The sequence below is a fragment of the Passer montanus genome, unplaced genomic scaffold (genome assembly GCF_014805655.1).
Source record: "Passer montanus isolate IOZ18808 unplaced genomic scaffold, ASM1480565v1 scaffold114, whole genome shotgun sequence".
Lineage (NCBI taxonomy): Eukaryota > Metazoa > Chordata > Aves > Passeriformes > Passeridae > Passer > Passer montanus.
Window position 1 is genome coordinate 936412 of NW_024358058.1, and position 14663 is coordinate 951074.

Here is a 14663-nt window from a genome sequence, read left to right on the forward strand (position 1 = left end):
CGGAACCGGCCCCGGGCGGGGCTGCGCGGGAGCCTGCGGGGACTCGGGGCTCGCTGGGGAGACACGGGCCTGGGGGGACACGGGGGGTGCTGAGGGGACTCGGGCCTGCGGGGACTGGGGGCGAGCTGAGGGGACACGGGCTTGAGGGGACACGGGCCGTCCTGAGGGGAGTCGGGGCGTGCTGAGGGGACTCTGACCACCCTGAGGGGACACGGGCAGCTCTGGGGGGACACGGGCCTGCGGGGACTCGGGGCTCGCTGAGGGGACACGGGCCGTCCTGAGGGGACACAGGCTGTCCTGAGGGGTCTCGGGCACTAAGGAAACACCAGCCAAGGGAACACCAGCCCAGATGGGACACAGGACTTGATGGGACACGAGCCCTGAGGGGATGGGCTTGTCTCTGTGCTGGGGGGGACGCGAGGCCTGAGGGGACACGGGCCGAGGGGACGGGCAGGTGGACAGGTGGGATGGACAGATGGACAGGTGGGATGGATGGATGGATGGATGGATGGATGGATGGATGGACGGATGGACGGACAGGTGGGATGGATGGACAGGTGCACAGGTGGGATGGACGGACAGGTGGGATGGATGGACAGATGGACAGGTGCAACACGGGGTCAGGGGCAGGGCCGGAGGCGATCACCTGCAGCTCCACCTGCACCTCGCAGCTCCGTGGACAGGTGGGATAGAGATGGATGGACAGGTGGGATGGATGGACAGACTGTCCCCACACCGGACAGGGCCCTGAAGGGACGGTCTGTCCCCATGCTGGGGAGGGACAAGAGCCCTGACACCAGCCCTGAGAGGACATGAGCTCTGAGGGGACACGGGCTGAGGGGACAGGCTGTCCCCACAGCGGAGGGAAGACAGCAGCTGCCCTGGGGGAACCGGCTGTCCCTGCACTGCAGAGGGGACGTGAGGCCTGTGTTTGCACCAGAGAGGGAACAGAGCCCGGCACGAGCTCTGAGGGGACAGGATGTGCCCAGGCTGGAGAGGGGACACGGGCCCTGAGGGGTGGCAGTGTCCCTGCACTGAGCTGGGACTGCTTCCCAGCCTCTTGTGCTGGAGAGAAGTGCCCCCTTCCCAAAGTGGTGTCCCCAGAGCCCATCAGTGCCCCCTCAAACCCCCCTGTCATGGCCACTCAGTCTCCCCCAACAGGAGAGGGAGTTTCCAGCCAGGTTTTTCAGGAGAGGGTCATAAAATCACCATCAATTCCATTGTGCTCCCCAGGCTCTGCTCGGAGCTTGCTCAGCCGCTTGTGAACGTGCAGGAGAACTCTGGATCAGACACCCCAGAGCAGCTGTGGCTGCCCCTGGATCCCTGGCAGTGCCCAAGGCCAGGCTGGACAGGGCTGGGAGCAGCCTGGGATGGTGGAAGGTGTCCCTGCCCATGGGGTGAGCTTTAAGATCCCTTAGAACCGAAACCATTCCGTGATTCTGTGATTGTGTGGTGGTGCAAGCATGACATGACATTTGCCCCTAGGATCTGGTAGTCCCATCCCAGCTCATCTCCAGCTGGTAGTGACTCATCCCCAGTGCTGGCAGGAGCTCACTGGGTGGCCAGTGCTCACTGAATGCTCTCAGCAGCCCCTCTGTGCTGCTCCTTGCTCCTGCCCTCCCCAGCCCAGGCCTGCTCTGGACACTGGCACTCGCTTGCTTTATGCTCCACCTTGTGCATTTGTTGAGCATCCATCTTCCAGGCTGCTCCCAAGCACACACTTCTCCCTCGTCTGGATCTGGGCTGTAAACAGCTGGCACAGGCTGCTCCGGGCAGTGGTGGAGTCACCATCCCTAGAAGCATTAAAAAAATGTGTGCATGTGGCTCTTGAGGACACTTTAGAGGTGGACATGGCAGTGCTGCCGGGTTAATGGTTGGACTGGGTGATCTTCAAAGTCTCCCAGTCTCAATGATTCTGTGGTTTTGTGATGCAGTCTAAGGAAGGACTGTCATCCATGCACCCAGAGCAGCTCAGGAGGGGCAGAGCTGCCTCACTGCTGAGAGAAGGCACCCAAGGCTAAGGAGAATTAACCAGCCACTGCCAGAGCCACTTCCAGTTAGCCTGGACTGTCTGTCCTGCTCTGTGCAGACAAGCCTCGAGCCAGAGCAGCACAGTGAGAGCACAGGCAGCAGACCTGGGGAAGGGAGGCTGCTTCCAGCAGAGGCCTCGGCTCTGGATGGAGCATGTGGCTCAGTGGAAGGTGTCCCCACGCGTGGCAGGCAGTGCAATGAGATGGGCCTTATGGTCCTTTCCAGCCCGAATGAGTCTGTAATTCTGTGACAGTCCTGGGGGACCTTGGAGCCTGGGGGGCAGGAGAATGGAGCCAGGCGGGGGTCGGGCTCTTCCCAGGGAGCGAGGGACAGGAGGAGAGGAAACGGCCCCAGGTTGTGCCAGGGAAGGTTTAGGTTGGATATTAGGAATAATTTCTTCCCAATGAGGGCTGCCAGGTACTGGCATAGGCTGCCCTGGGCAGAAGGGTGGAGTCACCATCCCTGCAAGCGTTCAAACAATGCATGTGGCACTTGGGGCATGGGTTAGTGCTGAACTGACTGCTGGACCCAGTGATCTGAAAGGTCTTTTTCAACCTTAACGACTCTGATTTGATGAACTTCTCCCATCACCAGTCTGTGCTGGGCTCCTGGATGGGCTGGGGGCATTTAACTGGATTTGAGTGGATTTTTTGTGGGTGCTCCCCAGGGGCAGAGGCAAACAACAGCATGCAGGGGGCAGGATCCACACCCAGAGCAAGTGTCTGAAAACCTGTCTCGTGCTTTCTTTTGTTTTTTAGTACAAGGCAAAGCCTTTATTCCAACTTTTCATTCCTAGGGGTACAACATCTGAAGGACACACATGGGGATAAAAAAAGTAATATTGTTATAAAATGTCACATTTATTGCTACATTACTGTTATATACAGGACAGTTCTCAAAATCTACTTTAAAAAAGTTAGGATTATTTAAAAATTCCAAATAATCCAGCCAGCTGTTTTGACACTTGTATAAAATTATTTAAAAAAATGAAAACAATTCATATCTTGAGGCACTCAGAAACACAATTTCATCCCCCAATTGTGATTCATTTCAAAGAGCAATGCATTTCCCACCCCCAAATACTTTATTTTTTTTTTTATTTTTTGCTGGGTTAGGCATATATATATATATATTTACTATATATATAATTCAAAACTATAATGTGTATCTGATTTAAGAACAAGGATTTCAGCCACTTAAGTACATCTGGATTTACAGGTAGGCAGCATAAACATCAAAAGCAAGGACCATTTTTCATTTTAAAGGCCAAAAACCAAAGACAACCCATAACTTTCTACAGGGTTAAAAATAAACAACTTCCGCAGGCATCTCCCATCTGCTCTCCCACCCCCCATTCCTACAAAAATATAAAGAACATCCCAGGAATGCTTTGTTTCCAGAGAGCTGGAGCCCTGGGCACCCAACAGGTCACTCCCAGCGCGGGGGCCCCCCTGCCCTGCCCCCCCAGGCACAGGAGCAGCGGCTCCTTCCCTCCCAGGTGCTCCATGGCACAAGGTTTGCCCAAAAGCTGCTGGGTTCTGCTCATTTGGGAAGACGTGGCCCTGGCAAGGGGGACCCGTGGTGTCCCCAGCTTGCTGCCTCCAGGAGCCCCACGGCTCCCGGGCACAGCCCAGGGGTGCATGGCACAGCCCAGGGATGCAGGGCACGGGGATGCTCTTTGGCCAAAGGCCTTGGTACCAGGACATCCCCTTTGGAAGCAGGAACGCCTCTGCTCTCCTGGGCTGGTGCTGCAGCCACGCTGGGCTGAGATGTCCTGGGGTGAGTGTTAGTTGGAGCCTTGCTTGGCTGGGCCAGGGTGGGAACGGGGAGCCCTGAGGAGCAGGAGGGGTACAAACCCAGGGGAACAGAGATACCAGTGTGGAGACCCACGACAGGAGTACCCTTGGCCCAGAGCTGGGCTGCAGATGGACACACAAGGTTTGGCAAAAGGTCACGAGGAGCCTGCACCACCCTCCTAAGCAGAGCCCCCTTCCCGTGGGAGTCCTGCAGGCACAGCTCTGCTGGCTCCCCAAAAGGGCTGAATTGTCCTGGAAATCAAAGTACAGAGCACCAGGTCCCCAAGAGCAGGGAGAGGCAGCTGTGCTGGGGGACACTGGCAGCACCCACCCCCCAAATCCTCCTGCCTGTGTCCCAGCTGATGGGCAGCTGCTGGCATGGGCTGCCCCTCTGCAAAGGGAAACAGCTCAGAGATGCTGGCTGGAGAGACTGGGGAGCATGGGAGGAAGGGAAACACCCCTTCAGGCTTGCGGTGGCTGAAGGAAGAGCAGCCCCAGCCAAGCCTGAGGCTCAGGAGTTAGAAGAGGGCAGTCTGGGCAGCAGCAAGGTGGAACAGAGCTTCTCCTTTCAGGGGGATGAGGGATGCTGGCAGAGCCCCACCAGCATGGAGCAGAAGGCACAGGAGGATGAAGGGTGCGTGCAGGAGCCCCAGGACCAGGCCCTGCCCCTGCAGTTCAGCGCTCAGTATGAGCTGGGTGCTCCTACAGTCTCACCTGCCCCCTCCCAGCTCCAGAGCACAGGTCTCAAAATGCTTTTGGAGCTGCCAGGAATGAAGCTGGACCCTGAGGGCAGCAGGGAGTAGGAATTACAGACAAGAGCAGAGAGAACTGGCTGGGCTGGGATCTGCAGAGCCCTGGAAGAGGGGAGAGGGATAAGATTTGCATAGGATTTTTAACAGGGCAAAGACCTTGTGCAAGCTCGGGGTACAGAAAACAGGCCTTGCTATTGCTGGTGTTGGGCAGGAAGGGGGAGTCCAGTGGCCAGGGCTTGCTCTGGGTTTGCCAGCACTGCAGCTGGGGGCTCAAGGCTTGTTCTGGCCCAGCTCCATCCCCAGCTTTGCTTCACCTCCCACAGCCCAGGGATGGAACTGCAGCTGGCCCAGGCTCCCCAGTACAGCACAGCAGGGCCTGCAAGAGGAACTCGGGTTCCACTCGCCACAAAGTTGGCAGCAAAGCTCAAGGGGTGCAAGGGATTGGGGGGTGCCAGAACCTCCTGTTTCTCCATCCCCCACAACTGGAACCACCCAGCAAGGGCCCAAGGCTCTGCTGGCTTCAGTGGGGACACTGGTGGGGCACAAGGGACCTTGGAGAGCAGTTTCTGCCCTGACTCTGGAATTACAGCCTCCTGAGGAAACCACAGGTTGAGTCCATCCTTCCTGCCAGCACAGCTCTGGGGGGCAGCTGTGAAAGCAGGGCAGCAGAGAGCCCCGAGAGCTGCTGGCTGGGGCTGTGAGTGGGGGTCACGGGCAGGGGTGACTGCCACACAGCTGGAATTCTGCCCCTGGGCTGGGGGCTGTGACAGGGGGGACTGTCACACAGCTGGAATTTGCTCCCTGGGCTGGGGGCTGTGACAGGGGGTGACTGCCACACAGCTGGAATTCTGCCCCTGAGCTGGGGGCTGTGACAGGGGGTGACTGCCACACAGCTGGAATTTGCTCCCTGGGCTGTGAGCAGGAGCAGCCACATTGCCACCACTGCCTGAGCACCAAGCCATGGGAGGCTGCAGCTGCTTTGCTCTGGGGAAAAAGCAGGTGAAAAGGGAGAAAACAACAATCTGCAATTTTCCCGTTCACAGACTGGATTGCAGATGCTCCCCAGTCCTGTGGCATGCACAGCCTGTGTGCAGGGGGGCAGGGGGCTGGCTGAGCAGGGCAACAGGAGGGCCCTGGGCTGGGGACACAGGAAATGTCCCATGGCAGTGCCCCAGTTCTGCTACTCCACGGGGATGCAGCCTGGGGAAAGAGGGACTAGAAGCTGCACAGAAGGGAAGGCATCTGCCCCATCTGATGAAGGAAGCTTTGGGGGGGCTCAGTGGCCCCCAAAGAAGAGGGCACGTGTCCCCAGGAGCGGCCATGCAAGCAAAGGCTGAGAGAGGAAGGAGAAGATGGAATAAATGGCACCATACAGCATGTCACCCCCCGTGACACCTCTCCTGGCAGCCCCACTGCTGTGGGGGACACAGACAGGCAGAGGAGCAGGTCTGGGGATCTCTAAGATCCCAAGTGGAATGGAGCAGAGCTGTGGGCTGGAGAGGTGCAGACCTGGTCCTCACTGACCACAACACCTCAAGACAAGAGTTTCATTGCTACAGGGTGACATTTCAGGGCTGGGCTGGGGGTATTTTGGGGACAGCACCTGGCAGTGGTTCTTTTTAGAAAAGCCACTTTCCCTGGCAGATTACAGGCACCATGTTCACACTGAGCCAAACACATTGGCAAGACAAAGGAATTTTTCCTTGCTGTTCTTCCCAGTTGTTCCCTGAGCACCTGGAATGCAGAGATGCCACTGAGGCCACACTGGGCTGGCACACAAAATGTCACCCTGTGCCATCAAGGCAGCTCCAGGGACAGCACTGCCACCCCCTACATTGTGCTTTTGAGATGATCTCTCCAAACCCTGCCTCTGAGGGCTCATGCTCAAGGATCTTCACCCAAGTCTTGCCATGGAAGGAAGCTGGCTGGATTTGCTGTCAGAAGTAACATCTTAAACCACCTAAATGCAGATGAAAAGCCCCATTTTTGTTGCAATGCCTGGGGATTCTGGGATGGTGAGAAAGGCTCTGGCTCATCAGGATTCCTCCTTGGCCTACAGGACTAGGAGGGGATAAAGAAGTTCAGCAAATTTGTGAACAACTCATAAATCTTCTCAGGTTTCCACTTTTGTTGAATTTACGGATTTTTCTTGACTAGTCCTTTAAGTCCAGTTGCCCATTCTTGCCACCTGCAATTCTTGGGGCAAAATCAAAGGGTTTGTGAACCACTTTTAATTTTTTTTGTAGGGTTTCAAGCTTTCCAGGGCTGGGACACTGCTCCATCCCTCCTGGTCCTGGGACAGGGGCACTGAGCCAGCCAAAACCCCTGAGCAGTGGGTACTTTGCAGTCTCACCAATGGAGCAGGATGAAACAGAAAGCAGCTGCTGAGCCCTCCAGTTTGCACTCCAGAGCATGAATGGAGTCAAGGCTGTCACAAGGGGAGAAAAACCTCATCCATCTCCCTGCCCCCTGCTCCAGCACCCACAGGAGCCCCAGGGAGGGAAGTGTTGTAACCTGATGAGCTGATTAGGCTAAAATGTGTCTGTTGACACAGGCAAGAAGCACCTGGGTTACTGGAACCACGGAGTTTCCTGCCCTTCCCAGGGACAGAGCTGGGGCTGCTGAGGTCTCACCACGCAGAAGGAATGGCGAGAGCACCCAAAAGCTTCAGAGTGATGGTTGGATGCTGGGGAGCCCAGGGCAGGGCCAGGGGCAGCAGGGACAGTCCCATCCTGCCCTGGCACTTGGAGTGGCTCAGCTTGGAGCTGCCACAGGGGCTGAGGCCACAGTGCCCAGGTGAGGGTGGGAGATAAGCACTGCCCTGATCACTTCCAGCAGAGCTTGCCAGAGCACAAAGCACGTGGAGGAGCACCAGGTTATGCCAAGAGCCTGGGGTTGCTGGCAAATGCCACAGGACCTAATCCTGTTTGCCAGTCCCTCCCTTTCCCTGTGCCACAGCAACACAGCTTCCCCAGGAGCCCAGGCTGGAGCAGCACAGGGAGAGATGGAGCCTGCAGGGGAGAGGGGAGTTCCCCACATCCCCCAGACCAGTACCCATGTCTCATGCACCATCCTGCCTGACTGGGCTCTGCAGAGCTGGGAAGAACCAGGCACAAAACGTTTCACAAGGGGAAGGAGAGGGAAGAAACAAGAGTAAATTCCTGGTGGATGTTTTGCCATGGCCATCTCCAAACCGGCTGCTGCAGCCCAGAACTGCCCAGCACCTCTTTGCTCCACACCTCCAGGGCACCCAGAGGGGCTGCCAGGGATCCTCCTCCTGCTGAGCACACCAGAGTGGTCTGGAGTGACTGGGAATCCCTTGGAGTGAAGGGATAGCTGGCTGCTTGGAGTACACGGACAGGAGCTCCTGCTGCCCTCCTCCCCAGTGCCAAGGAAGGAGCCCATGTGCAGGTGATGGTGGCCACTCACATCCCGTGGCAGTGCTGAGCTCAGTTTGCCTCCAAGGACGCCTGGGAGATGTGACAGCAGGTGACAGTGGGGTGTGAAGCCACCCCTCTCCCCGAGGCAGCATTTTGCATTTCCGATGGCTCCGGTTCGAGAAGGGATCCTGCTGCTCACGGCTTTGCCCAGGCTGGAGTGGCCAGCTCGCTGCTCCTTCCCTGCCTGCAGCACCCTCAGGCTGCTGCTGCCCGGCCTCCTGGCCCCGTGCCCCGGCCTCCTGGCCCCGTGTCCCGGCCTCCTGGCCCCGTGTCCCGGCCTCCTGGCCCCGTGCCCCGCTGCTGCTGCTCCGCTGCCTCCGCCTCCTGCCACGCTCCAGCTTTGTTCACTTGGTCTTTGTTCAGTGCTGCTCCTGGAAGCGCCTCGGGCAGCTCTGCCCTGTGGAACAGGCTCTTCCCTGTGCATCCCTTGCTGCTCTGCTCACCTGGCAGCGCCTCAGTCCCTGGTTCTCCTGCTCCCGGGGCTGCTCTCTCCCGACGCTCCGGGACAAGGCCAACCCCGCCGAGCACCGGTCACTGCCCGGGGCAGCGGGAGCACTGCTGCCACTCGCTCTGCTGTTTAACTTCCTTTTCCCAAATCAGAAGTGGCCGAAGAAAAGAGATGGTGAATTCAGCACGAGTTTGTTTTTTGTCATGGAAGGTACAAGCCAGGCAAGGAAGAACATTCCCTCACTGTGGCTACATTCGCTTTTAGTGGCTTTCCGAGCCGAATCTGAGAATTCCTCTCTTTATATCCAGTCTCTCTTAATACAATTTTAATATTCTGGTTGATCCTAAAGATGCAACGTTAACTATAGAAACAGCAGCAGAAAAGCGGAGGGTACAAGACATGTTTTTATACAAAAAAAAATTTTTTCGTTGCTTACAAAACATATGCAAAAGAAGCTAAAAAAACCAAAAGGCATTGCTATTTGTTCTACATAAAAAAATCTCATAACTAATGTTCTTTTTTTTTAAAAAAGAAATATCAAGCTTAGGCACAATTTTGCTGCTGGCTGCTTGTGAACAAGCCAAGAGAACACGCCACCCCCTCCTAACTGAGTGATATGTATTGACTGTTCTGCACTTTATACTTAAGGCAATTTTTTGTTTCCGTTTTGTTTTTGACAAAGTGTTTTTTCCACTCCTTACGTCACGCCAGGATCCGTCTGCGTGTGTCAGTATGAGCAGTACTACAGTTTATGGTTCAACAGGGTTGCAGGTCACGCCGAGGGTTTTCTTCCTACAGATCTCCGTATCCAGAGGAACAAAAAGATCTACAAATAAAATAATACAATAAAAGAAAAGTCTGAAGTGGTAGAAGCCCAAATGAGAATAAAACTGTGCTCCTTGCACAGGGGGCCCCAGGGCTCCTGCTGCCGCTTGTCCCTGCAGGGCTGCAGCTGAGCTTTGCCTTTGTTTTGGTCAGGCCATCTCCAGGCACCACTGGGGCAGGGGACACCAAGGGACTGTGTCCTCTCCAGGCACTCCATGGGATCAGCTCCTGACCTACCACTCCTGGATCTGCTCAGTCCCCCCACCATCTCTGCACTGCTCGGATGCTCCCAGGGTCCCTTAAAAGTGGAACCAGCCCTCTGGAGCCTGTGCCTGCCACAGCCTCACCAGGGCATTTTCACGTTCTCTGACTCTCTTGGCATTTCTGGGACCTGCCCATTTCCTCTCATAGACCCACAAGGAAAAGGAATTGCTGGTTTCCAGTAGCCAACTAGGGCAGCACTGGGAGGTGCAGAGCAGAGCTGAGCCCACTCAGAGAGCTCCAAACCCCCCATCCCAGCTGTGGGACTGCACTCTGCTGTGGGCCAGAGCCTTTGGGTGGGGGGCCACATGACACAGAATCATGGAATGGGTTGGGCTGGAAAAGACCTTGAAGCTCATCTTATTCCACCCCTGCCATGGGCAGGGACACCTCCCACTATCTCAGGTCACTCCAAGCCCCTTCAACTTGGCCTTGGACACTTCAGGGATGAGGCAGCCACAGCTGCTCTGGGCACCCTGTGCCAGGCCTTGCACACATGCAAGTCACTGATTTCAGGGAAATGAAGCAAGGCTGCTGCTGAGGGAGCGGGGCTGACCAGCCAGAGCAGAGCAGGGCATGGGCACAGGGCTGGACCCACCCTGGATGTGGGATCAAAGGTGGGGAACAGTACCTTTACATGTGTCCAACAGGGTTGTGACCGTCTCCTAGACCAGGATGGGAAGCTGACAGTGTCATCTGGGGGTCTCCTACCACTCCGGACACTTTCTCCTCTTCCCGACGTTTCAAGCAGGCCGCTTTTGGGTTCAGATTGCGCTCTGTGCCCAAAACAGCAAGGGAGGGGAGCAACCTCAGTCTGGGCAACAGCATCACCCTGGCAGCAGTGTCCCAGAGGGACAGCAGGGGCCATGCCAGGCAGGCCTGAGTGAGCAGATGAGCTCCGTGCAGCCCCCAGTCCCTGCAGGACCTGCCAGGCCCCTCCTCGAGCAGAACCCCAGGCCCAGCTGCACCCCCACTTCAACATGGGATCATGGAATGGTTTGAAACAGCATCACCCTGGCAGCAGCGTCCCAGAGGGACAGCAGGGACCTGCCAGGCAGGCCTGAGTGAGCAGATGAGCTCCGTGCAGCCCCCAGTCCCTGCAGGACCTGCCAGGCCCCTCCTCGAGCAGAACCCCAGGCCCAGCTGCACCCCCACTTCAACATGGGATCATGGAATGGTTTGGGTTGGAAGGAATATTAAAACCCATCTTGTTCCAACCCCCTGCCATGGGCAGGGACACCTTCCACTATCCCAGAGTGCCCCAAGCCCTGTCCAGCCTGGCCTTGGGCACTTCCAGGGATCCAGGGGCAGCCACAGCTGCTCTGGGCACCCTGTGCCAGGGCATCTCCATGTGCTTGTTACGGGAACCCCCAAGGGCCCCAGCCAGCACTCAGACTTGAGGACTGAATTTTCCAAAGCTGCTTAATGGGATCCAGGTTCCAAATTATATTAAGCATGAGCAGAAAGAGAGGGGAGCCTCAAATCCACCCTGGGCCAGGGCTGGGGAGAGCTCAGCAGCCAGAGGTGCTGCTGGCGCTGCAAACACACAGCTCAGACTGAAAGCAGAGTCAGGACAGAGAAGCAGGAGCATGCAGAGCCAGGGGGAGAGACAGGCCCCGAAATGCACCTGCCAGCGGTACCATACCTCGTACTTGCTGCTCCAGGCCCAGAATGACCTGCACGGCCTGCTGCAGGATGATCAGTTTGGTCTGTGCTTTGTCCGTTTTTAAGTGCATCTGGCACATGCGTCCCAGCTCCTTAAAGGCCTCGTTAATGTCCCGCACACGCACCCTCTCCCTGGCGTTATTGGCCATTCTCCTCTCCCGGTCCCTCAGATCTTTGTCCTCCAGTGACAAGGCCTCGTCTGTACTGCTGGGTTCACAGCACCACAGGGTTAGTCGGGGGTGCCACCGAGGGGGGCTCTATGTTGCCGTGCTGGAAGTGCTCCGGGTGTCCACTGGAAATGGCCCAAACGGCCTCACTTTGCAAAGCCAATTCCTCCGGGTGCTTCCCACAGCAGCCCAGGCTGTGTCACCTCTGCAAGCCTGGGGAAGGTGCTGCCAGCACAGAGCCAGGTGCCCAGGGGGCTGGAGGGGCCACTGGGGGCAAGGGTGGGCATTGATGCAGCATCACCCACCAACACCTTCCACCCTCTGCAAAATTTTGCCTTCCTGTTTGTTCTCAACTGAAAACTCGACGACTGGGGGAGGCTCTCGGCCAAAAATGCCAGGTTTGTCCCCCATGGTGAGATTTTGGCAAGAAGCAAATCCTTCTTTGTAAGATTTCCTTCCCAATTCCATTCCAAATTCTGCAGCTTCCAGTGCTGGTGTGTGAAGCAGTGGTGCTGCAGCAGCAGGAGCAGCGTGGCCTGGCACCCTCTCAGGAGCCAGGGCTGCCCTGAGGATCAGACTTGGATGCAGACACTGAATTCTGATCTTTCCACACAGCCAAAAGCCTGCCAGAAGGGGTGATTTTTTTTCCAGGCACAGTCAGAAGCTCTGGGAGAGCCCCCACTGCTGACAGCACCCCTGGGATGCCTGACACAGGCAGGGATGGGGGAAGCAAAGTTGTGCTGGCAGCATCTTGAACCGTGGCCTTGCCCATCCCCCTGAAAGCCCCAATTTAAATGCAGACGACCTTCTCCCCCAGAGCAAAACTTGCAGGAAGACACCTGTCTGAGGAGGGTCCTTGGGTGAGAGCTGACACTGGGACAGCCTGTGGCCTCGAGCTCCTGGGGAGCCATGTGGGATAAGCCTCTAGCAAAGAGGGGCTGCAGAGTCAGAGCCCCCTGCAGAGCCTCAGGACAGTGCACGGCATGTGAAGGGGGAGCAGGGGCTCCCCGGGCAAGCAGTGCCTGTGTGGGACAGAGGGCTGCCCACTGGCCCTGCTGCACCCTCTCCTCGCTGCCTTGTCCCTGCCTGTGTCCCCTCCTCGCTGCCCCAGCTGGCACTGCCACCTCCTCTCCACACGCCCAGCACAGGTGGGGGGACGGGGCCATCCTGGCACCTGTGTCCCCACACAGGACCCCAGATCCTTCCTCCAGCACAGGCTGGTGGCTGCAGGTCCTTGCTGGTGGCCAGTCCTGGCTGGTGGCTCCCCCAGCAGGGACAAGGCTTGGATGTCACACCTGGGCAGGACAGAGCCGTGTCCCCACCACCAGCACGTACCACTGGCAGCTTGCACTGTGTGAGGATGGGATGCTTCGGCTGCCCTGTGCCCCTGGGGGTCACCAACCAGCCCAAAACTCCTCAGTCTCCTCCCTTCCCTTCCTGCAGCTGCTGTGGCACTGGGAGGATGCTGGCAGCCCCCATGGCACACAAGGACCTGATGGCAGTGCTACCAGAGGGGGTGAGGGTGGTTTTGTCTCCTGGAAAGCAGCACAAACCCAAGGAGGGGACACTGCCTGTCTGCACCATCTGCTGAGGGAGCCTGCGGGGCTCAGCCACCTCTCTGGCTGCCTCCAGGAAGGGTTTAAAAAGGGACAAGCGTGGGAGACCAAAGTGAACACGGTGCCAACTCTGCCTAAGCCCTGCCCCACCCTTGGTCCTGCCTGGGATCCGTGAGCAGCAAGTACAAGGTAGAGTGGGACCACCGAGAGGTCACGGCTGGGGCATGTCTGTAGGAGATTGGAAAGAACAGAACCAAAAAGTAAAAACTTGAAATAAAAAAAAAAAATCAAAAGGAAGGGGAAATTAAAATAGAAGACAGGAAAAAATATACATGTTATGAAAGGCAAAAAATTACAAACTGAAGAGAGGCACAAAGGACTCCAACATCAAGGCACAGCAAGGCCAGCAGAGAGGAGCACAGGCAGGCACAGCCCCCGACGCGTGTTACACAGCTCTGCAGAGAGAAAGGGGTTAACCTGCCCGGGCAGGAGCATGCACTGCGGGATGGGGACAAAGCAGCCACGTCCCGGGGCGGATGGGACTGCCGGGACAGCCACCCTGGCTCCCTCCTGCGGTGGGTGCACACACACCATGCTGCACGTGTGGAGGGGAGCGAGCAGGGTGTCCCGAGCAGGGTGTCCCGAGCTGTCCTCAGCGTGTCACCAGCTGCCCTCAGGGTGTCCCCAGCGTGCCCTCAGGGTGTCCCCAGCTGCCCTCGGGGTGTCCCGGTGAGGGCAGAGGCTCCAGGCTCGGAATGCACAGTGCTCCCAGCCTGTGCTGGACACCGGGGCAGGCAGCCAGGGCTGCTCAGCCCGGGGCATCCCGCTGCCCTCGCACAGCTGCCCCGAGCCCAGGGCTTTGCCAGGTGCCACACTGCAGGAACAGGAGCCCAGAGCCACGTCAGGCACACCCAGGGGAAAGGAACGGGCTCGGTGCTCAGAGCAGCCCTTGAAGCCGGCAGGGCTGGACCCCTCTGGGGGATTCTCTAGTGGGGTTTCTGTCACTTTGCTGGCCAAGCACTGAGCACTCCCGGCTGCGGGGAAGCAGGATGGCACAGGCGTCCCCACGGGGACAGCATGCAGCACACGCGGTGGCAGCGGGGGGCAAAGGAGAGAACAGCAGGGATGGATGCAAAAAAAGGCAAAAAAAAAAAATTAAAAGGACATCGACAGCCTTGGGTTGGTCCCCAAGGCCACAGGGGAGAGAGACAGTGCGAGGCACCACAGCACGTCACAGGAGACAGACAGACAGACAGCCCCGTGCCGATCAGGTACGTAAAATATCACCACTCCGGGACCCTCACTGACCTCTAACTTGTTGCTCCAGGTTCAGTATGACTGATACGGCCTGGTGTAGGATTAGCAGTTTGGTCTGCGGTTTTTCGCTGTTTAGGTGCAGCTGGCACATGCGTCCGAGCTCCTTAAAGGCCTCGTTGATGTCACGAACCCGCAGGCGCTCACGGGCATTATTGGCGACCCTCCTTTCTCTTTCTCTCTCGGCTTTTTGCTCTGGGGGAAGAAGATCGTCCTCCTCATCCTCATCTTGACTAATGGTTTAAAATAAGAACGAGACAGGGACATTCCTCGTGTGCACTCTCAGCACTGGTCAACTCACAGACAAGAAACACACGGTGACGCGCCAAGACGCCGAGCCCCCCACGTGCCCTGCCAGGACCTGCTGGCCTGTGCCACGCGCAGGGACACGCAGGGGCTTCGCAGACA

At 57.5% G+C, this 14663-nt stretch overlaps 2 protein-coding genes across 20 annotated transcripts in view; both read right to left on the reverse strand.

Moving 5' to 3' along the window:
* Window positions 1-2870: 2870 nt before the first annotated feature.
* LOC120496346 lies at window positions 2871-8475 on the reverse strand. Its single transcript, XM_039696697.1, has one exon. The coding sequence runs from the start codon at window positions 8441-8443 to the stop codon at window positions 7334-7336; it is 1110 nt and encodes a 369-aa protein (XP_039552631.1). The 5' UTR covers window positions 8444-8475; the 3' UTR covers window positions 2871-7333.
* TCF3 (transcription factor 3) overlaps window positions 2871-14663 on the reverse strand; it is an 82624-nt gene continuing 70831 nt past the window's right edge. For 4 of the 19 annotated variants that reach the window (XM_039696695.1, XM_039696687.1, XM_039696689.1 and 1 more), the window contains exons 18-20: window positions 14250-14488; window positions 10185-10329; window positions 2871-9293 (exon numbers count right to left, since the gene is read on the reverse strand). In XM_039696695.1, coding sequence (XP_039552629.1) covers window positions 10187-10329; window positions 14250-14488 — 382 coding nt within the window. In that variant the 3' untranslated portion in view covers window positions 2871-9293; window positions 10185-10186. The other 15 variants (XM_039696696.1, XM_039696691.1, XM_039696688.1 and 12 more) reach the window with 9 other exon arrangements.

Coding starts and splice junctions, on each gene's coding strand:
- LOC120496346 (XM_039696697.1), bottom strand. CDS start 8,443: ATGCACAGGGAAGAGCCTGTTCCACAGGGCAGAGCTGCCCGAGGCGCT.